Source organism: Aethalodelphis obliquidens, unplaced genomic scaffold (genome assembly GCF_003676395.1).
Source record: "Aethalodelphis obliquidens isolate GAN/ISIS:26980383/991018 unplaced genomic scaffold, ASM367639v1 scaffold53, whole genome shotgun sequence".
In the NCBI taxonomy this organism is placed as follows: domain Eukaryota; kingdom Metazoa; phylum Chordata; class Mammalia; order Artiodactyla; family Delphinidae; genus Aethalodelphis; species Aethalodelphis obliquidens.
The window spans coordinates 10,053,261-10,080,593 of record NW_020837997.1 but is presented as its reverse complement, the minus strand read 5'-3'; the positions used below and the strand labels follow the sequence as shown (position 1 = coordinate 10,080,593).

The following is a 27,333-nucleotide window of genomic DNA, read 5'->3' as shown; positions in this document are numbered from 1 at the left end:
TCTGAGGATGTCTGCTAAACTAAACAGAAGAAAATATGTAGACCCAGGAAAACACACAGAGAAGGGAATCTGGACTATCTTGGCCTGTTCTGTTTATTCCCCTCCTAAATGATGGATCGAACACCTGCCAGGAAATAACCCCCATCTGGAAAGCCACATAGAATTCTTGTCCAAAGTGTCAGCAAGGTAGTTGTGCAAAATGAGCTTTAATCCTGCGCTGATGTGTCTTAATCTTATCTGTGCAAAAAATATGGAAAGCATCTTGCCAACACAAACAACAGTCTGTTAATACGTGCCAACTGCTTTAATCCTGCGACACTTACTATCTCAAGCCTTCGAGTCCTTTCTTTTCTCAGGAATTATTATAAACAGTCCTGTGCAGCAACATAAAGGTGAATTTGTCACCGATGTGTCAACTCTGTTCGCCAACTAATTCTTTGGTGAAGAGTAGAACTGATCTCAATCATGCTGTTGCTAGGCAATACCTCTCTGATTTCAGTGTACCGCAGGCTCAGCTAGTGGGCAGTGGGTCCCTTCATTCTTTTTTTGGTACTTGAATATATTTTTCCTCAGGCAGCTCTCAACTGGTCTCATGGAAATCATAGGGGGGCCCAGTTTTGGGAGATGACAGTATATCTTTCATCTTATACCCTTCTTTCTGGGATGCTCTTCATCACAAAATTACCATCACCTACTGAAACCCGAGCCACTCTTCAGGGCTCTAACATGACCCTACATTTCTGACAACAGCGGGGGTAATAAGCCACTTGGATTTGCTGAATGGCCCTAACTAGACCCGGAGGCAGGCGCTTTACATACTCCATCTCATTCAATGTCATCACAGCCCTATGGCATAGAAATTATTTATCGTCTCTGATTTGCAAATCACGAAACAAGACTGAGAGGCCTCGGAGAGACACGTGCCCTGCCCAAGTCACGATGCTGGTAAACAGCAGAGGTGGGATCAGAACCCTAAGCCTGACTTCCAAGCTGGGTGCCTCACATCCCCCTCAACCCCTCTCAGGCCAAGCCACATCCGCCTTCTTTACTTCTAGAAGCACCAGCCCTGCAGCCCTCTCCGATCCCTCCACCCCTGCCCCACCCACTCAGACTACAAGCTGCTGGGGCAGACCCTGCACTTTGGATACCTCTGTGCCTTAAATCGAGGAAAAACCCCATAAACCTATTAATACATCAAACAAAGTCAGCAACCTCACCTAAAACTACTGAGAAATCGGGGAGCCAGCTTTGACAGCACTTTTCTATTCTGCCACTAGATGGCGCGACACAAGCACAGCTGAGGTGAAGTATCGATGCAAGCGGCCGGCCGAAGATTCAGGGGAAAGTTCCAGTGAAGACAGCGGAAATCCCCTCACAGGAAGGAGAGCTAAGGACTCCAGAAAATCTGCTGAGGCTGCAGGCCAACTGATGAAGTTTGGGAACGCGGGCGCTGGTTTCTGGGTGTGTTCAGATGGGCCTCAACCACCTGCGGCTGGGACCCTGGGCAAGTTCACACACGCTTTCCCCACATACTGCCTGTGTCTGTCAACAGGGATGGTACCTACACCCCAGTCGGTTCGGAAGGACTGAAGGAAATGATGCATATCAAGTGCTGGGGAAGTGGCTGGCATGCAGTCCGAATTCCACGCTGGCGTTACTACCGTTACTAGAATTCCACAGAGACTGCAGATACACTGACGCCGTCTCAAAGCAGGGGTCTTGGACTCCAGGACTGTCTCCAGTCGCCAGGCCCTCAACGATGATAAACACCTCCCGGTCTGGCCCCTTCCAAGAGCTGCCTGGACACGGGGACACCTCGCCACAAACAGTCTCTCATAATCCCTTGAGCCCTTCTGAGGCCGAGGGGATCACTGAGGTGAGAGCCGACGGCAGGCCCACTAGCCAAGCCCTGCTCACAGCAACACGACTTCCTGAGAACCCACGATGAGCCAGGTGCGAGGCACCAGGCACTGGAGACAGGAGGAAAGGTGAACGAGGCCGCAGCCATCTAGTGGGAAGAGGAGAGAAAAACAAGCAGCCGGAGGTGTGCGGGGATAATGAGGAAACCCTGGAGGCAGGCGCTAGACGGCCGCTGGAGCAGGGCGGTGGGCAGAAGGGGGCCGCGGCGGGGGGAAGGCCTCTCCCAGGCGCCATCTGAACCTTGGGTGTGAAGGAGCGACCAGGTGAAGGTGGAGTATGCCGGGCAGAGGGAGCCCCAAGAACGAACATCCTAAGTACAGGAAGAACCCGGAGGCCCATGTGACCCCAGAGTTCCCTTAGGTGAGGGCAGGAGGTGAATTTGGGGAGGGGGAGCATGGTGAGGAGTCCAAGCAGGGGTGTGATATGATCCGGTTCATTTTTCTGAAAGACCACCCTGGCAGTGGTCCTCATGAATCCTTTCCATTTCTGAGTGTTATAAAGTTTTGTAATGTGACGTCAGGGAAGATCACCCTGGGAGTGGTGAGGAGAACAGATCTCAGGGAGGCAGGAGGAGTTGCCAGGGGGCCAGCGAGGAGCCCTCAGGTGCTGTCCAGGTGAGAAGCGGCAGTGACAGGGAGGCTCGGGCAAGTCTTGTGGCCTTGCAGACTGGGCGAGGCGGCTGGAGCCTGACTATTCTGGAGACAGAGCGTGCTGGTCTCTGAGCTGTGGAAGCACGTCTCGCTCACTCAGTGGCCGACGTGGTCAGCAAACACAACCCCCATTTTTCTGACAAGACTCCACAAGCAGGCGGCCCCCTCCAAGTGGCACTGATGATGAGTAACCCAGGCCCTGGACTCTCAGATCCCCGGCGGCCACATCAATGCTGCAAAACATCCTTTCTCCTCTGAGCAAACGGTAGCCTGTTTTCTCACTCTTGCCACCTGAGAAGCCAAACTCTCCAAACTGTTTTCCCCACTCCCGCTCTGCTGTTACAGATGCAACACAGGCGTTAATTCTGGGCTGATGAATTCTCGAAATTCTGTGTGGCAAGCCTGGGGGAGTTTAATTTAGCAAAGGCATTTAAAATGTACTGCAAAAGCAAAGCTTACCGCCTAGACACGTGCATGGAGAAACCGCTGTCGTCTCTGTCAGGTTTCAGGAGAATGAGCGCCCAGTGAGTCAAAATGATCCATTGGAAAGGATGAGCTGGGCTCCTAGACTCAGTGGCTGGAGGTGGGCACACTGGGACAGGCCGACTCCTCTTACAGACACAGCCTTGGGCTTCAGCCCCCGTGAAAGGGAATGGCCCAGATGCAGAGCATCTCGGAAGGTCCCCCCCTGGAACTTGGAACAGTGCTGAAGGTCACGGAAAACACTGTTCCCCCTTAACAGGGACATGAAGTCCATGATGCCTACAACGGCCAAAAGGCCATAATGGAAAAAAAAGGTTGGGAGGGTGAGCCCTAAGCTCTAGTTGGCAAACAGTTTATTCTTGGACACTTTTGTTTTGCCCCCAACTCCACCCCCTGGACACTGGGCAATGTCTGAAAACATTCCTGGGTGTCACGATGGGGAGGAGTTCCTAACAGCATCTAGTGGATGGAGGTCAGGGATGCTGATCAGCCTCCTACTGTGCACAGGATGCTCCCCCAACCACAAATGATCCAACCCCAAATATCAACTGTGCTGAGGATGAGAAAAAGACTGAGTCAGATCCCTAACTCACATTATACACCAAAGTAAATTCTCCGTGGCTCAGACGGCACAAACCAGGGTGATGCCCCAGCATCTGTGAATTACCTCCTCTCTCCCTCCCGGCTCCGTTTGTGTATTTAAATGTGTGCAGCATCCTAGGACTTTAGTAGATCAGATGACTATGTTGCACAGTCTCTTGGCAGGGGGAGGGTCAACAGAATCCCCTAACACAGGGGTACTCAAACACGTGCGATTTTGCCCCCGAGGGGACATCTGACAACGTCTAGAGACATTTGGGTAGAGGTCAGGGGCACTGCCAAACATCCCACGATACACAGGACAGATCCCACTGGAATGTCTCAATGAAACTTGGCTATAACCCGAAAGGAGCTTTCTCTCTACCTAGGCATCCAATCAGAAGACTAACAGCCAGTAGTAACTGACATAGATCCGCACCTACCAGTGGGCCAATCCCATGCCATATGTTCCTTTCACACAACAATCCTCAGACTTGATTAGCATCGTTCCCATTCTACAGATGCAGGAATTGAGGTCAAACAATTTGCCCAAGCTCCTGGGCAAGTAAGTGGCAGAGACAAGACACAAACCAAGGGCACTTCCGACTGTGCCACAAGCTATCAACCGGAGCCTGCCAGTCAGTTCCGGTCTAAAATTCCTTTGAGGCTTGAGACAGGGGAGAAACCCACATGGATCTCCTTATAGGCCCCACTCAGGCCAAGCATCTGTCTAAGAGGTGCTACGACAGGGCTGAAACCCAAATGGCAGCCAAGGTCAGGCAGGCACTGGAAAAGGGGGAAGCGGGCCAGGTCCCAAGCAAGTCGGTGGAGACCGCGGTGTCTAGGAAGGCACAGTCTATCTCAAGGTGGCAGCTGCTCCTTAGTCCTGGCAAATCATTACTGTGCAGGAACGCAGGCTGAGGCTGGCTGCTGTTTTTCAAGAGAAATCAGAAACCTGGATTATTCTTTCCCCTGAAATCTCGGAATTCTTAAGTATTGCCTCCTAATTAAAAGCAAACAAAGACAAACCTAAATGAGCCAAATTATATATGTCTGCTTGCCCCCAAAGCAAGGTTACAACTTCTGCCTGTGGTTTTTGACTCTGGCTCCATGTCGTAAAACATCTGTGGGGTCCTAGACACTGCGGACCTCCTGCAACAATCTCCAATGGTGCAGTCAAAGCATCAGTTTTAATTCTCCTCCACAACCTCCTTAAATAAGCGTGAAGCACGGTCAGGGTTAATATTCACAGCAAGTGCTACGCAATAGCACCAAGTGCCAAGACAACCAAGGATGAAGTGGAGTACAGGGACTTTACTCTGAGACTCTGTGCTGTATAGTTTTCTACCAAGCAGTGCACAGCCACAACGAACACGGCTCGTGGAACCACAGGAAGGTTACTGCACGAGGTGGCAAAAACAAACCCCTTCAAACAAAACAGAGAACCCCTGCTGCTTGCTGCCAGCACTACCACCAGATCCTGAATAGACAACGAAGCAAACCCATCTGCCTCCTGATGGTTTCAAAGTACCATGGAGAGCTACCAAGGCTCAGCCAGGTCAATACCAGCTGCCTTTCCCAGGTAGTTTCCATTACATGAGAAAGGCCCTTTTCAAGTCCCCCAGATGCATCCCATTGCTCCCCAAATGGCCCCCATTTCCCACTCTACCCCAGCCTATTCTCTGGGCCTGAACTCACTTACTAGGCAGGAATTCGACTGGTACCTAAAATGCCCCCTTGGCTGGCCCCAAACACGGTCCCCGCTCCCAAGGCCATTCTAAGCTTCCTGGCTCTGACCCTAGGAACTTCCTGTCGCCTCCTCTCTCTCCAGCTCCTTCAGCGTACAAGCACACAGCAGATCCCGACCGGCCCTCATACCCCATGATGCCCGCAGGCAACGGGACTGCTGGGGTGAGTCCATTTTCCAGTTAACTGGGAGGCAGGCTGCGGATGTGGTGGAGAAGTTTTAAACTTGCAGAACTGCAAGCTGTTCTGTCTATACACAGGATCCCTGTCAAAACTTATTTTCTTCCAAGTACATAAAGACTTTAGCATGGCACCCTCAGCTACCGCCAGGCCCCATCTGCCCCGGGTGTGAGAGGCATGCAAGAGTTGACCTCAGGACAAACCCCAGGGTTAATGTTTATCATAACTTCATGAAAACTTTGAAAAATTGCTTCTCACTTCTCCTAAGAATTAAGTTTAGGGCAGGGGAAGGGGGTGGTGAGAATCAAGTGAACTGAGGATTCCAACTGTTTTGAGTTCTAGCTCATCAATAAAAACTCAGCTGCATCCCATCCTCTCTGGGGTTAGGTTTTAAATCAAAAAGTAAGGTGAGAACTGATGAAAACCAAACAACCCTTGAAAATCTCTGGACTAATACTTGGTCTGGCCAGATCAGGGGTTCTCAATGGGGGGCAACTGTGTGGGGGAGGCTCCCCCCACCAGGGGACACTGAGCAATGTCTGGACACTTCCGGTTGACATGACTGGGGGAGGGGGGAGGGTGCTATCGGCATCTAGTGGGTCGAGACCAGGGAAGCTGATCAACATCCTACAATGCCCAGCACAGCCCCACAACAGAGAATTATCTGGCCCCAAATGCTTAGAGTGGCGAGGCTGAGAGCCCCTGCCTAGATGATCACACAATCAAAGTCAAGACAGAACCTAAGAGGACGGACAGCCCAGCTCTGGCTGCCTCTCATCCTGGGCTCACCCCAGGGGGTGGATTCAGTGAGGGTGGATTCACCTGCACTGTTCAGACTCACTTCTTGCCCTCTCTTGCTTCGCTTTGAGCACTTCAGCTAAATGTGTCTGTAACGTAAGTCCACCACAGTAAAAATAGCTACTATTTACTGTTTATTACCGGGCTGAGATAGGCGCTAAAGAATTTGTATGCGTTAATTCAGCCAAGGGTCACAGCAACCATGGGATAGATAAGATCATTGTTATCCTCATTTTGTTGGTGAGAAAACTGAGGCTCAAAGGAGTTAAGAATTTGGCCAAAGTCACTCAGAGAGTACAAGGCAGAGTAAAAACACAAACCCGGCTCTAATGCAAAGCCTGTGCCCAACCATCACTTTATATGGAGGGTCTCAACTGAGGGTGATTCTCCCCACCTCCTGCCCTGGGACACTACACAATGTCTGAAGACATTTTTGGTTGTCACGACCCCTAGGGTAGGGGTGCAGGGGAGGGTGTGTGCTACTGGGATCTTATGTGTAGTCAGGGATGCTGCTATGATGCTCAACATCCTACAGAGCAGAGGACAGGCCCTCAACAGAGAATCACCAGGTCCAAAATGTCGATAGGGCCAAAGTCGAGAACCCTGCTTTATATGGTCTCTTGGGTTTCCACCCTGCGTGTCCGCAGGCTGGCAAGGCGTCATGTGCACGTGGTATCTTTTTTTTTTTTTTCGGTACGTGGGCCTCTCACTGCTGTGGCCTCTCCCGTTGTGGAGCACAGGCTCTGGACGTGCAGGCTCAGCGGCCATGGCTCATGGGCCTAGCCGCTCCGCGGCACGTGGGATCTTCCCGGACCGGGGCACGAACCCCCATGTCCCCTGCATCGGCAGGCGGACTCTCAACCACTGCGCCACCAGGGAAGCCCTGCACATGGTATCTTTTAAGGCTGGGATCTAGAATCCAAGATCTCCTATAGCTCAAATACACTTTGCTCACCCTCTTCTCAGTCTCTTTACCTTTACCAGGGACCAAACGCTGCCTTCAAAACCCGATGCCGGTCTACAAGGCAGAATAACTCCAGAGACAGGATGATTAACGACTTTGGGATGTATCAGTAGCGAAATGCCAAGCAGAAGAGAATATCCCAGGACACAAGTGTACAACACTCACACACTCCTAGGAGAGAAACATTCCAGTTGGACCTTAATAGTCATGGACTACAGGACTACCAACAAAGGGCCGTGGGAGTTGCTGTCACAGCTGAGATCACCATGGTAAGGAGGGCCAACAAGATGCCGTACTGGATACACAACTGGAAGTGTTTCTTTCCACACAAGCACAGCACTCCTAACCTGTACTACTCAAGCCAGGGCTTCTCAACCCTAGCTGCACGTTGGGGTCGCCCGTGCTGTTTTCTGTCTCTATAGATGCCCAGGTGTGAGGACGGCTATGATTAGGATCCCAGTTTGGAAAGGCAGAAGCCGAGAGAGCGTCTGAGATTAAACAACAAGTAGGAAAGCACACATATGGCGCAGTCCCTAAAGCTTCAAAATGCATAGGCAAGGAAGTCCCAGTTCACACAGTGGATAAGAAATTAAAGATCCTAGCAGGCTGCGCAAGCCCAAACCAGAAATGGAGTGGAGAAACACATGACACCCAATTAAAGGGCGGCAGAGATATGAGAGGCATAAAAGACCACTAAGATTTGATTTTTTTTGGAGACAGCTAGGCCAGAACTAGTGTCAGAGGCAAAGTACTAGGTGAGTGTGGCATTTACTAGGCAAAAACTTTAAGTACTACAAAACAGTCCGTCTTCTCCATCTTACACTTAACCTGTTCAACTACGCAATTTACAATCGACAGCTCATGTGTCAGCGCATATGCTAGAAATGGTGTCCCTGGAAAACAGGAATCCATAATTTTCCCTTTGTGCTCAAAGGTACACCTCACCACGAAGGTCCTGACTGATGAATTCACTCATTCCTTCAACAAACATTTCTTGGACACCTACTCTGCGCCAGGCACTATCCTAATTGGGGTGGGGGATCCATCAGTGGCAGACAAAAATCCTCACCCTCACGGAGCCTACGTTCTAGAAGCAAACAAGTAGACCTAGCACACCGGTTGGTGATAAGTGCCGTGGGGCAACATGAAGCGGGGCAGAGGGGATAGGGAACACGGATACGATTTGAAATAGGTGGCCAGAGAAGTTCTCAACGATAAGGGAACATGTGAGTAAAAACCTACAGGAGGGGCAGAAGCGAGCGTGGGGACATGTGCAGGAAGGCTGACTCAGGCAGAGGAACCAGCGGGTCCAAAGGCATACAGGAGAGAGGATGTGGACCATGCAAGGGACGCGGAGACAGCCAGAGTGGATAAAGCAGGGCCCGTCGGGGACAGAGTGGCGGGAGAGGAGGACAGGGAGGTCTCAGGGGCTATCTGCCTTTGGGGTTGGCAAACTGTCAGCTGGCTGAAGGTGGAAGGGAGGCCCAGGCAGCGGCAGCGGTGGTGGTGAGAGGTGGTCACCCCCGGAAAGATTTTTAAGGTAGAACTGACAAGATGTGCTGTGGCATGAGAGAGAAAGAGGAGTCGAGGGCGACGTCAAGGTGTTTGGCCTGAGCCATTCAAAGGATGGACTTGCCATTTACTACAAGTGGAGAAGGACGGTGGGCTGGGCGGGTTTGGGGGAGAAAGACAGGGGTTTTGTGTGATGTGGCTATTGGACATCCAAGTGGAGATGTCGAACGCGACGTCGCATAGGAGTCTTGAATTCAAGAAAATGAATGAGCCCAGTACACAAATACACAGAGTGCGTCATACTGACTCCCATTTATCCAGTCCCCGTTCTGCCTGCAAATGCATCTTGTGAATGGAATGCCTCAACCCTCCACTGGCTCCTTTGTCTTATCAAAGACTTGCGGCCTGCGTGGCGGGAGGGGGTGGTGATCAAGACCACCTTGATCCACATCCCTGCTCCTCACTAGCTGTGTGACCTGCCTTGGACAAGTAACTTAACCACTCTAACTCAGCTTCCTCATGGAGAACAGGAGCCGACGGTACCTTCCTCCGGGAGTTTTTGTGAGGAGCGAGGGTTACTCCAGATCACACGCGCCCAAGACTTTGAACAGTACCTGGTAGCACTCCAAATGCTCCACCAGGGTGAGCACTTATTATTGTCATTCGTGCACTCGTGCAGCTCAGTACAAACCTCAGGCCAGCAGGCAGCAGGGTATGGGGGGAAATCAGGGCCAGGCAGGTAGATGGCCTGCCTGTAGCTGTGCACCTAGACACGGAGGGAGCTAAAAATAGGCCTCAGAAGGTCTTGAAGCTACTAGCGATCTCAACGCCACGGCTGATTTCATCAGACAGCGGCTGATGCGGCGCTTTCCCTGGGCCATTCGGAACTGTAACCTTGTCAAAATCGCTCACCCAGGATGTAAGCGCTCCGCAGAGGAGGGAATCGCACAGTCTCTGTCTCTCCCTCTGGAAGTGCAACCAACAAAAAGGGCCGAAAAGCCGCCAGGGCTTTCAGTGGCTCACACCCTGCGGCTGGACCTAAATGAGCGGAGACGAGGCGCGACTCTCGGGTCGCCAGGAAGGATCCGAGGGAACTGGCGGGAACTGGGGGGCTGAATTGGGGGTGGGGGTGAAAACAAACAAGACGTTCTCCATCCTCGGCGTGGGGCAGGCCCGCGGAGGATGAGAAGCCCACAGACCGGGGGGTGGGCCGGCTCGGCAGCCAGGCAGGGGAAGGGGGAAAGCCGGGGTCCCCGAGAACGAGGGGGCGGGGAGGGAGCGTGGCGCGCTGGGCCCGCGACCAGGCCCGGAGATCCATTTACTTCCGAGGCCGAGGCGTTGAGGCCGCGCTCCCGCCCCCTTCGGCCCCCGGCCTGGCCTGCGAGGCGAAAGGGCCTCAGGGCCGCGGCCCCCGCCGTCTCCAGAGCCGTCTGGCCAGACGGTGGCAGGGCCGGGGCTACCGGGAATGATGGGCCGGGCCGGTGAGCCCGGCCTGAGGGGACGCAATGGGGGACGGCTGAGGGACCCACTGGGCCGCTCTCCCGGAGCAGACAGGCCCCCCGCACCCCGGGGTGCTCAGCCCTCGGGCCTGTGGCCCCCGGGCCTCCCGCCGCCCGTTCCCTAGCCGCCGGCTGGCCCCCAACGGCGCCTCCCCTACCTTCGTTCGCCAGGTCCGCCATTTTACTTCCTTAAGCCCTCCCACAAGGCCCCGCGCCGGCCCGGGCTCGTCTGCCTTCTGCCAGAAACTCCCGCGCGTGCGCACTTGCCAAGTCGACTCCGAGCAAAGCGGGCAGTTAGCGGCTGCGCGCGGAGCCCAGCGCGGTGAAGCTCTCGGGATCCGGGTCCGAGCCGGGCCAAGCTCGGAGCACGCGCCTGCGCATTAACCACCCCCGCCTCCTTTTCCCGCCGACCGAGGGGGCGTGGGCAGGGCAGGGCGCACGCGTAGTGGGCCTCGCGCGCGCCGCGAGTAATGTGGGAATCTGCGTTCCCTGCGGCTGCGCGCCCGGAGTGGGTCTTCATGCTGCTGCTTTCCGCTTGTTTTTCGGCCTCGCACCCTCAGTGGGAGCTTGAACCGTGGAGGGCGCCGCGACCGACGCCTTCTCCTAGGTAGATCCCTGGGTCGGGGCGGGGGGGCGGGGCTTTCCACGTGCGCAGTCCCGAGGCCCGGAGGGAGGCCCGTAAGGGGTCGTGGGGCGCCTTGTGTCACCCCAGGCCTCAGTTTCCCCTTCTAAGGGACCAGTACTTTAGGCAAACTTTCTGAGGCCACGTGGAGAGGTGGGGGATGGTTGGGGGGAGTAGAGGTCAGAGGTTGAGGATCACTGGCCAAAGGGAAGGTTCATGGCGGGGCGGGGCACAGGTGTTGATCCGGGACTTGACCTCACAGAGCCATCAGAATGGGAGCTCCAGGACGACTGGCCCCTGAGGCCCCGTACTGAACAGCGCCTGGCACCGAGCCTCACCGAGTGTCTTCACCGATCACGTGGGCTGATGACCGCTCCCTCCCCCCACCCCCCAGGACTGAGGGGAGAATATTGGACGCCCTGGGCTCATTCGCGACTCACCTGCTACGCAACATCCCGCGGGCTCTGCCTCATCTCCTAAATAGAGCCCAGATCCGCCCGTTCTCCCCAGCAGGGCTCTCTCTCCCTACTCCAGGCCAGACCATTCTCATCTCTCTCCTGGAAAACCCAATAGCATCTTTCTCTCAATGCTCTCTTTCCTTTCATTCGTATGAAATAAGCAGCACACAGAGGAATCTTTTAAAAATGTGAATTAGATCAAGGGCACATCTTTTCTCAGTGCTTCCGAAGGGCTTTCTACTGAACTTGGAATAAATTCGAAACTTCCTGTTTAGGCTTACAAAGCCCCCGTTTTTTGCTGCCATGTTTCCCCTTGCTCGTTGCAGTTCAGCCATATGGGTCTTTCTGTGTCCTTGGAGCTCACCAAACCCCTTCCAGCCTCAGGATCTTTGCACTGGCTGATCCCTCTGCTTGGGACTTTGTGTCCCTTTTTTTCCTGTTTGAGTCCCAGCTTCACTCCTGCTCCAGTATGATCTGGAGGAGGAGGTCCTATAGCCTGTGGGCCACATTTTTAATTATTGGGAGAAAACCAAAAGAAGAAGAATTGCTCATGACATGTGAAAATTGTATGGAATTTAAATTTCAGTGTCCATAAATGTAGATGTATTTGAAAACAGCCATACTTAGTCATTGACATAATGTCTACAGCTGCTTTTGACCTGCAGAAGCAGAGCTGAGCCCTTTTAACGGACTGTCGGGCCAACAAACTGAAAATATTTACTCTTTGCGGCTTTATAGAAGTTTGCCAACCTCTACTCTAGGACACGTGTATTTACATGGTTGTTCTATACATTTCTGTACAACCAATGGGGTGTGGTGAATGTTTAACAACAGCTGCTTCTCTGGGGGGAGAACGTGTGTTTCTGTCTGTGTTTATATGTGTGCCTGTGTGTGTATAGTTTATTGTAAATTTTACTGTTTTCCCATCACTTTAAGTCTTGAAGACAATAAAACAATCAATTGGACCCTGGCTGGTAGTGCTGGTTTTCTTGGTATAAGTATACTTCAGCTATGGCTGATTTCAAGCTACCAATGTGAATGTCACTAACCAGAGTTGAGCAGAGGTGTGCAGTAGCACACTAGATTTTTTCTTCTTCTAGAGCCTGCTGCTTTCTTGCTGCAGCCCCCAAAACAGCATCAGCATCACCTGGAAATCTGTTGAAAATACAGACTCCCAGGCCCCAACCCAGACCTGAATCAGAATCTGCATTTTAGCAAGATACCCAATAGACACCTGATTTCGCTATCCTGGATTTTGCCTCCGGGCTGAAGGCACAGGCCACAGAGCTTGGTTAGAAATTCTTTTTTTTTTTTTTTAAACTTGTGGCTCGCGGGCACTAGAGCACAGGCTCAGTAGTTGTTGACGCTCGGGCTTAGTCGCTCTGTGGCATGTGGGCTCTTCCCCAACCAGGGCTCGAACCCGTGTCCCCTGCATTGTCAGGGGGATTCCCAACCACTGCGCCACCAGGGAAGTCCTAGAAATTCTTAAGGAATAGCTAGAATGTCACTGTTGGTCACCTGCAGCGTGTAGACTTAGGTTTGCTCATTTCTAGCTTATTGGTATCATTCTATTCAGTACATTTCGTTATCTATAACTTCTCTTGAGTAAGTGTTATTAGTTTAAGTTTACATTAAATAGGTACTGTAGATCACCATTTCAAGTATAAAACCACTAAGCCACGAATAGGAGATAACTGTTTATCACGAATAGGAGATAAACATGAAAACAAAACAATGTTTTTAAATTCTGGGTAGATAACTATTGCCTGCCAAGGTGCTGTGCCCCAAGCCTGCTTTTTTTTTGTTTTTTTCATGTAAATAGAGATTAGCAAAGTATTGGAGGCATATTAAAGGCACATTATCACTCAACTGAAAACGCGATGAGGAGTGAGAGAATTGAAAATGGGGTAACTCTAATCCACGAGATTCCTTGTCATTTAATGCCCTGTCTGCATGTCTCCGAAAGTCATTTCATATACCACATCCATCCCACACTTTGGGAAACTCCCAGCAACATGTCACCGCTTGCTAAATATAATCCAGTTGTGGTTTTTTAAGGGACGTGGAGAGATGCTAAACCCATCAGCCTGACGAGGCGACTCAATTTCCCTTGGTTTCACAATTCTTCTCCCAGTGCCGAGGCTGCCAACATCGTGGCCCTTAGTTCCTTTGCTTTCTTTATCTGGTCTCCTCTTACACATTAATTTAGTCAACGTTTTTGTTTTTGTTTTTGTTTGGCTGCGCTGGGTCTTCGTTGCTGTGTGCGGGTTTCTCATTGTGGTGGCTTCTCTTGTTGCAGCGCATGGGCTCAGTAGTTACGGCACGCGGGCCCTAGAGTGCGCGGGCTTCAGTAGTTGCGGTGTGCGGGCTTAGTGGAATCTTCCCAGACCAGGGATTGAACCCGTGTCCCCCGCATTGGCAGGCGGATTCTTGACCACTGTGCCACCAGGGAAGTCCTCAACATTTACTTATTAAACAAATATTTGTTGATTACCTACTGTGGTGGTTTTAAAACGGCCCCAAATTCTTTGACCCTCTTCCCATCAAGAGGTGAGGTCTCAAATGCCACCTGATATCACTTATATGTGGCATCTAAAACATGACACAAATGAACTTATCTACGAAGCAGAAACAGACTCACAGACATAAGAGAACAGACTTCTGGTTGCCAAAGGGGAGGGGAGGCGGGGGAGGGATGGATTGGGAGTTTGGGATTAGCAGATGCAAACTATTAAGTATAGGATGGATAAACAACAAGGTCCTACTGGGAACTATATTTAGTATCCTGTGATAAACCACAATGGAAAAGAATATGAAAATGAATGTATGTATATATATATGTATATAACTGAATCACTTTGCTGTACGGCAGAAATTAACAACATTGTTTATCAACTATACTTCAATTAAAAAAAAAGAGGTGAGGGCTCTGTTTCCCTTGAATGGGAGTGGCTGGTTACTGGTCCATCAGTAGAGTCTGTGGAAATGATAGCATGTGACTTACGAGGCTGGGTCATGACAGGGACAGAGGATACAACCTCTGCCTGCTTTGCTGGAACAGTTGCCCTAAAAGCCTTCAGCCGTCATGGAAGCTGTCCACCCGCCCTGAGGCTGCCATTCTATAAGGAAGCTGAAACAGACACTGAAAGGCAAAGCCCTGAGAGAGACCTGCCCAGCCTGGCCCTTCCTGTTTCTCACCCCCCATGAAAAATAAATGATAGTTGCTGTTATGAGCCAAGCCACTAAGTTTAGGAATATTTGTTACACAGCAGTATATATCCACCACACCTACTGTGCCTGACACACTGTTCTACATGACATTCTAGTAGAAGACCTGCAGGAGAAGCACTCTAGACAGAACAGTGAGTGCAAAGGTCCTGAGGCAGGAACCAGCTTGCTGAGCTGGAGAACAGCGAGGAGCTCAGTGTGGCCAGGGCAGAGTGAGCGAGGGGCCATGCAGGGCCTTGTAGGCCATAGAGTTCTCGGAGGAGTTTGAGGTTTTTCCCAAGACAAGGGTCGGAAGTGGGAAATGGAGGGATCCAGATGGTTTCCCTTGACCATCTGACCTCTCTGCTGCCTGCTTCCTTCTTGGCTCATCAGGAGAGAAGTCTGAGGAACCCCCAACCCACCGAGCCCAGGCTGAGCTCTGAGAACTGGGAACTTCCTTCTCTACAGCCAAGCCCAGGAAAAAGGGCTTTCACAGCTGTAATTCTGTTCTCATCTTCCCATCGTGGGCAGGGACCTGGCCCCGTGAAGTATCTGCTCTGTGCCCAGCCCCACGCAGAGGGTGAGGACCCAGATATTAATCAGCTACAGTTCCTGGCCTCCTCTGCTCGGCAGCGCCCCCCAACACCCCCTCCGCGCCTCCCCCCCCCCACCCAGCCCCGCAGTCCACAGGGTCAAGTTCTTGACAGCAAGGTGTCCATTGCAGCTGACGCTGAGGCCAAGAGGGGAACCCTTGACTCGAGCTGGGTGCACTAGCTTCTCTCACTCCCATATTCTGCAGCAGCTAAATGTGGTATGGAGCTAGGAGGAAATGCTGATTGTACTCTTTGTAATTAAAAAGATTTAACCTTCAATTTAAAATAAATTCAGACTTACCCTAACCCTAAAAAAAAAAAAGAAAAAGAAAAAAAATTCAAATTTACAAAGAAGTTGCAAAAACAGCACCAAGAAATTCCATACAGCCTTCACCCAGCTTCTCCAAATGTTAACATCTTACGTAAACAGCACGATGACCAAAACCAGGAAATTCACACTGATGCAGTACGATTCACTAGCATAAAAACCTATTCAGGTCTCACCTGCTGACTGCCAGTGTTTTGTTCCTGTTCCAGGATCCAGTCCAGGATTCCTTGTTGCATTTAGATGTCATTATTCCTCAGTTTCCTTTAGTCTGGATTAATTCCTCTGTCTTATTTTTCCTTCCCCATGACACTGGTGAGGTGTGCTGCCCAGCTATTTTGAAGAATACCCTTTCATTTTGGGTCTGTTGACCGTTTCCTCCTGATTAAATTCAGGTGTTGAATTTTTGGTGTAAATAACATGGACGAACCTATCAGGAGGCACCTGATGTCAATTTGTACCATTTACAACTCAGATCACCGGTGTCGGCCAGCTTACCACTGATACTTTTCCCTTTGTAGTTATTGACTATCTTGTGGGGAGACAAATAAATAGGGAATAGTTGAGGAAGAGGAGGAGAGGCAGATGGAGAAAAGAGGCAGCTAGCTCTTGCACTCCATTGCTTGTGGTCTTTCCATGCATGATTGCCATTTTAGTAAACAAAACAGCCTCCATTCTAGGCAAAATCCCGAGCTGGCTGGTTTCCCTGGGGTGAAAAGGAAGAGGCTGTGTCACACAGTGACCACAGGGGGGCAGCAGAGGATTGGGAATGAAATGAAAACTGGGCTCTAGGATGAAAAGCAGTTTAGTTCCTTCTAATAAACTTGCAGAAACGCAAAGGCTCTGCCCCAGCTGAGGCCTGTCATCTTCTGGGAAACAGGTCAGGTAGTTGCTGGCTGCTCTGATTACACTCCCAGCATTAGGCATGTCTAAAACAGGGGCTTTTTATCCTGGGAGGGCTTTGGGGGGGGGGTGCTGAGAATCCCTTCTGCAACTGCCTGCAAGACTCATGGGTACTGAGGGTGTATCGGTTTGGAGACTGCTTGCAAACTCCCCAAAACACCTCTGTCAAATGTAAGCAAGTGGAAAGTTTGCTGGCAAGTGATGAGCATGTTCCTAAGATCAGAGAGAGAAGAGAAGAAACTGGGCAGCTCCAGTGGGTCTTGGGAACCGGTGGGTCACCTCCCGAGAATGCTCAAACTTCAACTGCTTTCGGTCTTATATTCAGCTCACAATTCAGATTCTGAGGAGGAGGGGGTCAGATGCGTCCAGCATGGCAGGGCACGTTATTAATCCCTGCCCCCTCCTGCTTTCCCCAACTCTAGCCACTTTATGCTCTGGTCAGTTATTCATTGAGCGAGAGCCTTTAGGTGGAGGGGTCCAGTGGACAGCTGTACAGAAGAGAGTTGACAGAGGGGAGTTTGACGTCCATTTTGAGGTCATGGGCCGTCACTCCCGGGGTGCAACCCCCAGGCCTCGCCAAGATCTAGGAAGCCCTCCCTGTCTCCCTCCCAGCTCACCCCGGGCCACCTCACATGTCAAGCCCGTCCCCTCCGTCCCCTCGGCCAGGAGCAGCCTCCTTCAGTGTGTGCAAGCGCCCACTTACAGATGGTGTTTCAAACGGTGGGAAGAAGGGTCACTGCCCAGAAGGAATCGGAGTGTTATGTCCAAAGAAGGTAGAACAGGTAGATGCTTGGTAGCAAGACCCCACAGGCGTCCATCACAGAGGATCCTCAAAGGGGTCCATGACCTCAGCGTAGGTGAGGACTAGTCTCTAGGACTGTGGCTTTCAATACGTACGTATGTTCAGTACACTTTACATGCAGCCCAATCCCGTATGTGTATGTCCACACACATCGTATAACATATACTGAGATGTTACAAAGCCATAGTTATCTTTGCTAATTACACTGACACTCCTGATCTTTTCTATTTCTCTCCTGGTCCATTACAAAGAAAAACGGGTCAAATCCACCGACTTGATTTCATAGCCGCTTGGCCTGCTGCTCTAGCAGCCCTCTTGCCTCTGCTCCCCCGCCTTCATCTGCACTGCGACACTCTGACCCCCCACCCGGCCTGTACCATCTTCACAAGTACCTAGTGACCCCCTTGCTTCCATTTTCTTCGTGTGTGATCCACGCACCAGAATAAGTCTTTCTAAAGCCCAGCTTCGATTATATCAAAAAATGGTGGTGGTGGCCTCCTGAATGAATTTGATTTTATCTGTGCAAGATGTGGGAAATACAGTATTGAGCAAGCCAGATCAGAGCTACTCACCCTCAGAGCTCATGGGAAAGAGATTTGCCAACAATCATAATAAAGTAGTGCAGGAAATACGGGGTAGAAGGGATCCATCCTAATCTAGCTGGGGATCTTCCAGGAAGGCTTCCTGGAGGAGGTGTCAGTTAAGATGAATGCTAAAGAGGAAGGGGTGTGTGTGTGGAGTGGAGTTTAGGTGGGAAGAGCAATGAAGGTGAAAGAGCCTGAAATGAGACACTGGGGTGAGTTCCAGGAGCAGAAAGTCAGAGCAGGGACTTCCCTGGTGGTCCAGTGGTTAAGACTCCGCACTCTCAATGCAGGGGACCTGGGTTCGGTCCTGCACACTGCAACTAAAGATCCCGCATGCCGTAACTGAGCCCTGGTGCAGCCAAATAAATAAATATTTTTTAAAAAGGATCATGCTATCTTAAAAAAAAAAAAAATCAGAGCAGCAAGTGGGTCACGGGAGGAAAAGACAAGTGACATCGTTGCCAAGGTGTGAAAGATGCAGAGAACTGATAATAACGAGAATGCGATTACCCGGTGGTTCTCACCTGGGGGCAGGGGACACTTGGCAATCAGTATCTGGAGATATTTATGGTCTTCGCCACTGGGGGTGGGGTGCTAGTGGGGGTGGGGTGCTAGTGGGCCAGGGGTGCTGCTCAATGCCCCCCCCGTGTCCAGAAAGGTCCCTCCTCTAACCCAGAGACTTAGCCAACCCCAAATGCCAAAGGTGCCAAGGTTGAGAAACAATTGTTGAATGCTTACTCCAGTACTTTCTATAAATCAACTTATTTAAATCTCACAACAACACTGTGAGGTAGGTGTTTTTATTACCCCTTTTTCCCAGATGGGGAAACTGATCTAAGTAATTTACCTGAGGGCACAGCTATTGTCCAAGCCCGGCTGCCCTGCTGCATCTCCAGGCAGGGAGGTCTCAGGGAGTGGCCAGGAGGAAGGAACCAGTGGCCATGTTAGGGGCAGTCTGGAGGAGGTAGGAGGGACGGAGAGCATGCAGGTGGCCCTGGGTTTCTGGCTCAGGCAGTGGGATGGGGATACAGGCAGGAGGTCTGGATCGTCAGATGCTGAGCTCCTGTCTTGCCCTTTGGAGGGCAAGGCACCCACGAACCTCTGAGCCAGGGTGGGCAGGCAGCTGTGGAGCAAGTCAGCAGCACGTGGATGAGGTCATGGAGGGTGTGGAAGGAGCAGGACCCAGGTGCAGGGGGTGGGGGGGGCAGCCAGAGAAGTGGGAAGAAAACTGGGGTGGGGGTGAGACTCCCAGCCAGGGAGAATCTCTCCCTTCTTACTTAGCATTCCTGCAGCTGATGTGTATGTGTGTGTGTGTGTGTGTGCGCGCGCATGCACGCCTCGCATCTCACTTCAGAGTTCTTGCTACCAGAGAGTTCTTGGAGGCTAGAACGCCTATGGGTCCCCCTGCAACCCTCCCAAACTGTGGCTTATTGCACTCTGACTCAGGGCCATTAGGGTTATAATGATCACCAGGAACCCAGGTACCTTCTGTCTCATTGCTTTGCCATCCTTATTTTATGATGTTCACCTTGAGGTCCAAGATGGCTGCCGGGGCTCCAGCCATCCTGCTTGCATTCCAGCCAGCAGCCTCATTTTCCCCATGTGCACAATGGTGGGCGGGGTTAACACCTACCTTGGAAGACTGTCAAAAAGAAGAGAAGAATGGACCACAATGACAAGAAGCCACTGTGATTGGTCAGGACCTCCTGGAGGCTCTTGGTAGGACTGGGTCCCCCTTTTGCTGTGCCTGTGCCCCGGAGCCCTACCCAATGGGCTAGGGACCCACGGGCCTTCGGCAGCCTCCCCTCCTCGGCTCCTCTCCAGCTCCTGGGGCAGGAATCACGTGGGCATCTCCTGTGCTCAAGAGCCTCGCCAGCCACCCAGGCCCTAAGGTGCTCTCCCCTCCCAGGGACCCTGCCGCCTGGCCCTGGGCCGGGATCTCCAAGGGGAAAGATTCAGGGGCGGCTCCTGCTCCCCGCAAGAGCTGGTGCTGCTCAGGGGGCCTCGGGCTGAAATCGTGAACCACGGGAGGGTAGGGACGAGTCTGGGTTCCGCTGGGTTCTGAGAGCCTGGCAGAGGAGTCGGCCTGGAGTCAGGACCTGGCCACCCGGCTGACGGGAGGCTGCATGCTTGGGTCTGAGAGCTCCTCCCCAGGATTGGCCACAGTATTTGTGGGGCCCAGTGCAAAATTAAAGCAGGGGCCCTTTGGTGGAAAACTCTTTAAGAATTTCAGGATGGTGGCAGCAGAGCCTTAAGCCAAGCGCAGGCCCTGGAGTTCCCAGCCTGGGATAGCGATGGATGATTTTAGTGTCACCTGGGGTCCCCAGGGCCTCCACCCGGGACAGAGGGGCCCGGGCTGGGGCCAAGGCTGAGCATCTCCGGCGGCACACGGGGCACCAGCCTGGCCCCTGAGAAGCAGCTTTTATGGGCGACTAACGGGGAACTGCGTCCACGTTTCTGGAACACCCTCCCCCCGTGGGCCCTTCCTGAGCGCATCGCTCTCCTCTGCAGGGTTTCTTCAAAGTCCTATAATGCCCTGTGTCACGGTCCCCCAGAGTGGGTGGTCACAACAGTACGGATGCCGGGCCCGCACCTTCAGCCCCCGAGCCAGGCTCTCTGGGGATGGCGCCCAGGAACTGGCGATTTTGGAAGAAGCTCACGCCCTGATTCTTAGGGGGTTCTGAAGTTCGGGCCCCACCGCTTTACCAGATTAACCCCGTAAACAACCAGTGTGCCGTGTCAGCGGCCGGAGCGTGGATTTATTCTGCGTCTCTGAACCAGTTTAGTCTGTTTACAGTCTCGCCCATCCTGGGCTGAGAGTTGTTTTCTTGCCCTCTCTGGCCTTGCTAAATGCTCCTTCTGGAACATTCCCCAGAGAGCCGGAGGAGAGCACTGCTGCCCTCCCTTCCTGGGCTCGTGTGGCCCAGGTCTGGCCAGGCTGGCTGTGCCAGGGCCAGGGGAGTGTGGGAGGGAGGGCTTCGTCCTCCAAGGCCACTGGAGTGGGCGGCGGGGCAAAGGCTGGAGCGTGGACTGCGACCCACAACGGGCACGTTCAGTGTGTTTATTGCAACGGGAAACGAGAACGGGCTCGGAAGGCTGGTGTCTTTACCGTCATTCATATTCCTCCTCGCGGAATCCGGCAAAGGACTAGACAGAGCATAAGGCAGAAACGTGGAAGAAAAGGCAGGCGTCACAATCCGGGAGCCGTGAGCTTGAACGTCTCCCAGGAAAGGAGATGCAGCTTTAAAGACATTCCTTCTGTCTGAGTTCATCTGAGTCTGCAACTTTAAGACCACACGCACGTTGTGATCATGACGGGCTTTTGGTTTCTTAAAATGAGATTTCTCGTCCTTCCCTGCTGCTCTCCCCGGGCACCTGCGGGCGCCAGGGATGCACAGCGCTCCTGCTTGTCGAGAAGTAGGGTGTTTAAAGGCCTCGTGAGTTTACATTAGTACCTTCTGCATGAATGAGAAAACAACATGGCGGACTGAATATACTGCGATATACACATTCATAAGGAATGTTCTAATAACAATTAGAGCACAAAACTATTTGTATGAACATATTTCCAAAAGGAGAAATTATTGCATTTGAGAAGTCGATGCTTCTTAGACCAGAGGTTTGTTTTTCTTCTTTGCAGCTGCTTCGGGAGCGGAACTCTGGCACAGGGCTTACTGGTGCAACACGTTACGAGGGACACAGATCTGGAGAGTTTCGAGGTCAGGGCTGGGACAGCCCTTGGGATCCGTTTGTCCCCAGAGGAGAGTTTGGACCCTGGGCAGTTCAAGATGGGACCTGCCGGGGTCCCAGTGCTCTGGGATCGCTACTTCTAAGGCAGACGTTCTGGAAGGTTCTGTGGAGTGGGGCTCAGGCATGGCTGCTCGTGCACAGACTTGGCAGGATGGCTGCCCTCTGACGGCGCGGCGGAGACCCTGACCTCCCGGCCCCCTTGGAACAAACTCATTCCAGACCTCACAGTTGAACTTGACGTTGGCTGTGAACCTGGACAGATTCACAGTCCTTCTGGTTGCTCATCAAGCTTCTGGCTTTGATTTGGAAAGGCCCCGCCCCCACCACGAGCGGGCCCGCTTCCGTGACGTGTTCTTTGAGCCACGTGGGGCCGTGGGATGCGCGCCGTCCGGGGACGCAACTGGCGGCTGCTTCTGATCCCTTCGGGGTCTAGAGACGGGGTGCCTGGCGGCCGGCAGGGCAGGAGGCCACGGGGCGAGGACCGAGATGGCCTCTCCCACCACAGGGCCTGAGGGGGGCTGCGGGGACACGGCCCGCTTGGCGCTGCCCGACGGTTGCGGGACATCCCTTCCTCCCCGGGACCCGCTGGAGTTTTTTCAAATCAGGGTGCAAATCGGAACGAGCTGGCAGGGGGAGATGCCCAAAGTGGAGGTAGCGACTCGCTCAGCACGGCCCCTTCCAGCTCTGGAGGGGGATGTTTGCAGTGGGGGAAGGAACATTCAGAAGAAGGAAAAGGGGTCTGGGCGCCCCATCTGAGCTTCGGTCGCGGTCACAACGGTTTTCCTCTTGAGGGAGAGCGTGTCCTTTAAGGGCGCCCTGGCCCAGGGGCCCCGGCACTCAGAGTAAAGGAGGCACTACCGCGGCGGAGCTCTGGGACCTGGAGCCGGGGCAGCGCGGCCCAGCTAGACGCCCTGCAGCGGGTGGTTGGGGTCGCTGCGCTCCCGCTTCACCAGGGGCTCGCCCCGGCCTCGGGCCTCCGAGCGGGCCTCGCTGCCTCCACGGTCCTCGCTGAGGTCATCTGTGGAGGCGGGGTGGGGCGCGGGGCACATCTTCAGGGGGCGCGAAGGGGCCAGGGCAGGGCACTGCCTTAGCCTGGGCCTGGGTTGACCCAGTCAACCTGGAGGCCTTCCTCCCCACGACCAATGCCCACGTGCCTGGGCTGTGCTCCCGGCAGCATCGCCCTTGGCGGTTGGGCCCCCCCACCTCCACGGGGCAGGGTATGGGGCCCCGGGGGGGGGGCGCTCGCTGGCCCACCTGCCCTGCTCCCCCTCTGGACGTGGCCGCAGGAGGCCCTCACCCCGCCAGCCCCAGCACCGGCACCAGTCCTGTCCGTGGCCCTGCGCTGAGGGGCCTGGTGTGCAGGGAACCAGGGAGAGGAGTAAACGTAATCCAGTAGGAGGGGCAGGGCCTCTGCTCTGAGCCCCCAGTGGGCTGCTGCCCAGTGTCCCCGCCCCAGGGGCCGCCCTGATCGCCACCAGGCCCAGGACAGGAGGGAAAGCCCAGACACACCCACCTTTGTCGAGCAGTGTCAGCGACAGGGAGGCAAGATCGTTGAACTGAAAGAGAGAAGCCCGGAGTGAGGGCCCTCCGCAGAGCAGGTGCCGGGGAAGGTTAGCAATGTCCTCGTCCACAGAGGAATCGGGCTTTCGCTTTGTAAGTGAGAGGGCTTCTGCCGTGAGAAGCGGCCCTGAGGCTGCTGGGTGTCTGGGTGTGGCCCCTCTAACACTTTCCAGGGCCCTGCCTGGGAGTCGCTGGAGGGCTGTGGCCTCTGAGTGGTCAGTGAAGGAAAAGCCGCTGTTTATCACGGGCTTACCACGTACTAAAAGCTCTACAAGTGTCGCCTCATTTCTTCCTTGAAACAACCCTGTCATGACCCAGCAATTCTGCTCCTCAGTCTATACCCCAAAGAATGGAAACAGGTGCTCAAACAAAATGTGTACATGAATGCTCACAGCAGCACGATTCACTCCAGCCAAAAGGTGGACACAGCCCATCTATCAACAGGTGATGGATCAGCAAGGTGGTGCATATCCGTGCAGTCAAACAGTGTTTGGCCAGAAGAAGGACAGAAGCACCGACACTCGCTACCACGTGGACGGACCTCGAGAACACGATGCTCAGTGCGAGAAGCCAGACACAGAAGGACACACAGGGTGTGATTCCATGGATGGGAAACGTCCAGAACAGGCAGATCCACAGACACAGGGAGTGGGTTCACGGTTGCCAGGGGCTGGGGGGTTTACTGCCAAGGGGGTGGGGTTTTCTTTTGGGGTGATGGAATGTTCTGGAACAAGATAGGTGGTGGTTTCACAACGCTGTGAATGTACTAAATGCCACTGAATTGTTTCCTCTGAGATGGTTAAAAAGGTACATTTTACTTTCTGTGCATTTTACTTCAATGAGGTGGAAATCCTGCCCGGGCCACGTGAGTAGGGGACAGAGGAGCCAGGGTCCGTCCTGCTGGGGCAGGTGAGCTTTTTCCCACCCGCCGCCCGCCCCCACGAGCGTGTTCTCTCGGGCCCCGAGGCCGGCCCTCTCATCCCGGGGGCGCTCACCTCTCCCATCACGGCAATGGGCGTCTCCCCAGTGGCCTCGGCGACGCGGTGCTCCACCAGGTAGAACATGTACTCGTCGTAGAGCAGCCGGATGAGGTGGAAGGAGCCAAAGCTGGCGGCGCTGCGCAGCGTGAGGTCGCGGATCACCATGGAGCTGAGGCGGCAGACACGGGCTGGCACCTCCGGGACGCCAGGCTCCCCTCCAGCCCCGAGCTGGCCTGCGAGGGCCCTGCCAGCCTCCCAGACCACCCCGCGGCCTTTCCCATCCTTCCCATCCTTAGCCAGCAGTTTTAGGCGCCTAAAAACGAGATTCAAGTTCAGGGCACCTTTGCCTCTTTCATCCAAAGCAGGGGTTGGCAAACCGCAGCCCAAGCCAGACCAGATCCAGCCTGCCAGCCAGGAATGGTTTTTACAGTTTTGAATGGTTGGCAAAAAAAGTCAAAAGAATTGTATTTCACGACACATGGAATGTACCTGAAATTCACACTGCAGCATCCATTAATAAAGTTTTATTGGCTGTGCCTGTCGTTGATGTGCTGTGTGCCTGGAAAACTTTACCCCTCAAAAAGATCTACTATCTGATTCTTTCCAGAGAAAGCGAGCGCCGATCTAAAGGAGTTATTAAACGTGGTCCCCGACCAAAAACCCTGGCCTGTACGTGCACTGCCACGTGGCCCCAAACACCTGGACACTCCAGCTCAGAACTCACCTACTCTCAGTGACGTCTAATCGCTGTGGTACCGAGAAAAGAAACAGGAAGGGACAAGACAGGAGAGGAACCCCGGGGCATCGCTCCGGGGCGGACCTGCCACCCTGGAGTCCAAGCACCCAGGGCCCGGCGAGATCTGTCAGAGCACCCAAGCTGCAGCCATCGAATCATTTCCTTCTGTGTCAACAACTCTCCCCCTGCTCCTGTCCGGGCAGCCTGTTAACGGCTTTGGCCTTCAAAGCGATGTTTGCTCAAAGAACGTTTTTATTTATTTATTTATTTTTGGCTGCGTTGGGTCTTCCCTGCAGATGGTGCTCAGGCTTCTCACTGAGGTGGCGTCTCTTGCTGCGGAGCACGGGCTCTAGGCGCGCGGGCTCAGTAGTTGTGGCTCGCAGGCTCTGGAGAGCGGGCTCAGTAGTTGTGGCGCACGGGCTTAGCTGCTCCGCGGCACGTGGGATCTTCCCGGACCAGGGCTTGAACCCGTGTCCCCTGCATTGGCAGGTGGACTCTTAACCGCTGTGCCATCAGGGAGGTCCCTCAAAGAATCTTTTGAAAATTTAACGAGCCTCAGTTTATCTTTTAACAGGTTGAAACTGCTGCCTGCTTGTGTGTTAGCAACGGGGCATGCGGGCAAGTCGGCAAAGACAGCCGACAGCAAATCCGTTTACTTGATGCTTCTTGCATCCATCTTCTCCGGGCCAGTGTGCAGACACGCTCTGACGGCACTTTGGTTCAGCGGTGGAAAAGGAGAGCTGGCTCCAGCCGGCTGTGGCTTCGAGATGCCCTGGAAGGGCAGCCAAGGAGGGGACCTGGGTGGTGCCTGCCTGTGTCCAGATGAGCACTTTAGGAAGCAAAGGTCACCTGAAGAATGTTCACAAAGAATGAAGACGAAGGCCGCCTAAGTGGGCACAGGGAACAGGCTCGGGGTTCGGGATGTGTTTTCTGCTCAGAAGCTCCTTTGGCTCCGTATGGCTGACTCCCTAAAGGTAAGCGAGTGAACACAGACCACGGGTCCCTGGGAAGGGGCCCCCCTCACCCCTCACCCCCTCCCACCCTCCCTTCCCCATGCCTGGAAGCGGTGCTTGGTTTTCATGCTGCTGCCGATAACACAGGCCTGGAAGGAAGCTGCTTGCATTTCAAAGTGTTAAGATATGGTCTGCGCTGCTGCCGCTCTAACGGGAGACCCCAGGCCCGAATGCTTCGAGCCACCCTCCCACTCTGTGCCCACCCAGAGGCGTACCCGGCACCCTCCCCTGAAGGACCCCCTGGGTCGGGCGCTGGTCCCCAGCACCCCGCAAGCCTCAGTGTCTGGTTTGAAGCTTTGGATCGAGAGGCTTTTCTGAACCGTCTCCACGGTCACCTTGGTATGTTTTGGGTTCTCCAAACGGGCTCGCAACTTTCTGCGGTGGGAACATCAGTGGCCGTCAGCTTACCCGGCCCCTGCCCACCGCTGTCCATTTGCTGGTGGACGCTACAGAGGCAAGTCCCTTAAACTCAACAAGCTGGAGTCAGGTGGGGCCTCCGTCGTTACAGAGAAAAGCAGCCCCCTCTCACGGAGGCCGCAGCCACTCGCAAGCCTCAGCTGGGTTCGCATCTCTGCGGTGTAAGTCACGGGGTCACCCTGCCAGTCCTGATTCCTCAGGTCACGACTTCCGGCCACGGGGGGAGGGGCTGAGTCCCCACCGGCTTTCTCTGCAGCCACCGACTCCGACTCCATTCCTCCCCCATCACCCCAGTGTTGCTTTATCGCACTTTTGGACTAAATCCTGTTCCTCGGTGGTGATGGGTGTAAGTCCACAGCTGAGCCACGTGGTCAGTCAGGCTTACAATCCCTTTCTTGTTCATTCATCACCCAACATTCGGACGCTGAGAAGCAGCGGTGAACAAGGGCGACGTCCCAGCTCTCGAGCAGACACGGGTGGTTGTCGAGGAGACAGGCGACGGACAAGCAAACAGAGAACGGGGTGACGGGCAATGGAAGAAAATCCAGGCGCAGGGGACAGAGGACGAGAAGGGGGACGCTATTTCACTCGGGAGGTCTGCAGGCTTCTCTGAGGATGACCGGGCCACAGGGCTCCCTGGGGAACGATGCTCCAGGCAGGGGAGGGCAGTGCAGAGGCCCTGAGGCCAGCAGGCCAGGGCAGAGCACGAGGACGGTGATGGGAACAGGGAGTGACCAGGCCAGCAGCCGGCCGAGGGGTCGGGAAACGCTCCGATAAGAGCCAGACAGTCAATAGCCTTCTGCTCGTCACTGCTCAACGCTGCTGAGGATCTGTAAATGAGCGGGCCTGGCCTCACGCCGATAGCATTTATCTGCACAGCCAGGTGGACGGCAACCTGAGCCCTGGGCTGCAGCCGGCTGGCGGGCTGTGCTGCACGGCCTGCAGGCAGAGAACAGCTGATCGCCTCCGTTGAACAGAACGCTCCATTTCCACGTGTTTACCGCTGAGTGGGACCGGAACTCCGCCGAAGGGCTTCTCTGGGTGAGCGCAGC

At 53.8% G+C, this 27,333-nt stretch overlaps 1 protein-coding gene and 1 long non-coding RNA gene across 16 annotated transcripts in view; one reads left to right on the top strand and one right to left on the bottom strand.

Annotated features, from left to right (window-relative positions):
- LOC113608660 (DNA-binding protein RFX2) overlaps nt 1-27,333 on the bottom strand; it is a 166,110-nt gene that overhangs the window by 46,309 nt on the left and 92,468 nt on the right. For 13 of the 15 annotated variants that reach the window (XR_003428375.1, XM_027085345.1, XM_027085343.1 and 10 more), the window contains 3 exons: nt 24,131-24,284; nt 23,089-23,131; nt 19,459-19,467 (listed from right to left, as the gene is read on the bottom strand). Coding sequence is in view for 14 of the 15 variants with exons in the window: in XM_027085345.1 (XP_026941146.1) it covers nt 19,459-19,467; nt 23,089-23,131; nt 24,131-24,284 (206 nt within the window). In the remaining variant the exon portion in view is untranslated. The other 2 variants (XM_027085346.1, XM_027085347.1) reach the window with 1 other exon arrangement.
- On the top strand, nt 10,637-12,381 carry LOC113608667 (uncharacterized). Its single transcript, XR_003428384.1, has 2 exons — nt 10,637-10,938; nt 11,216-12,381. It is a non-coding gene; the product is annotated as an uncharacterized LOC113608667 (long non-coding RNA).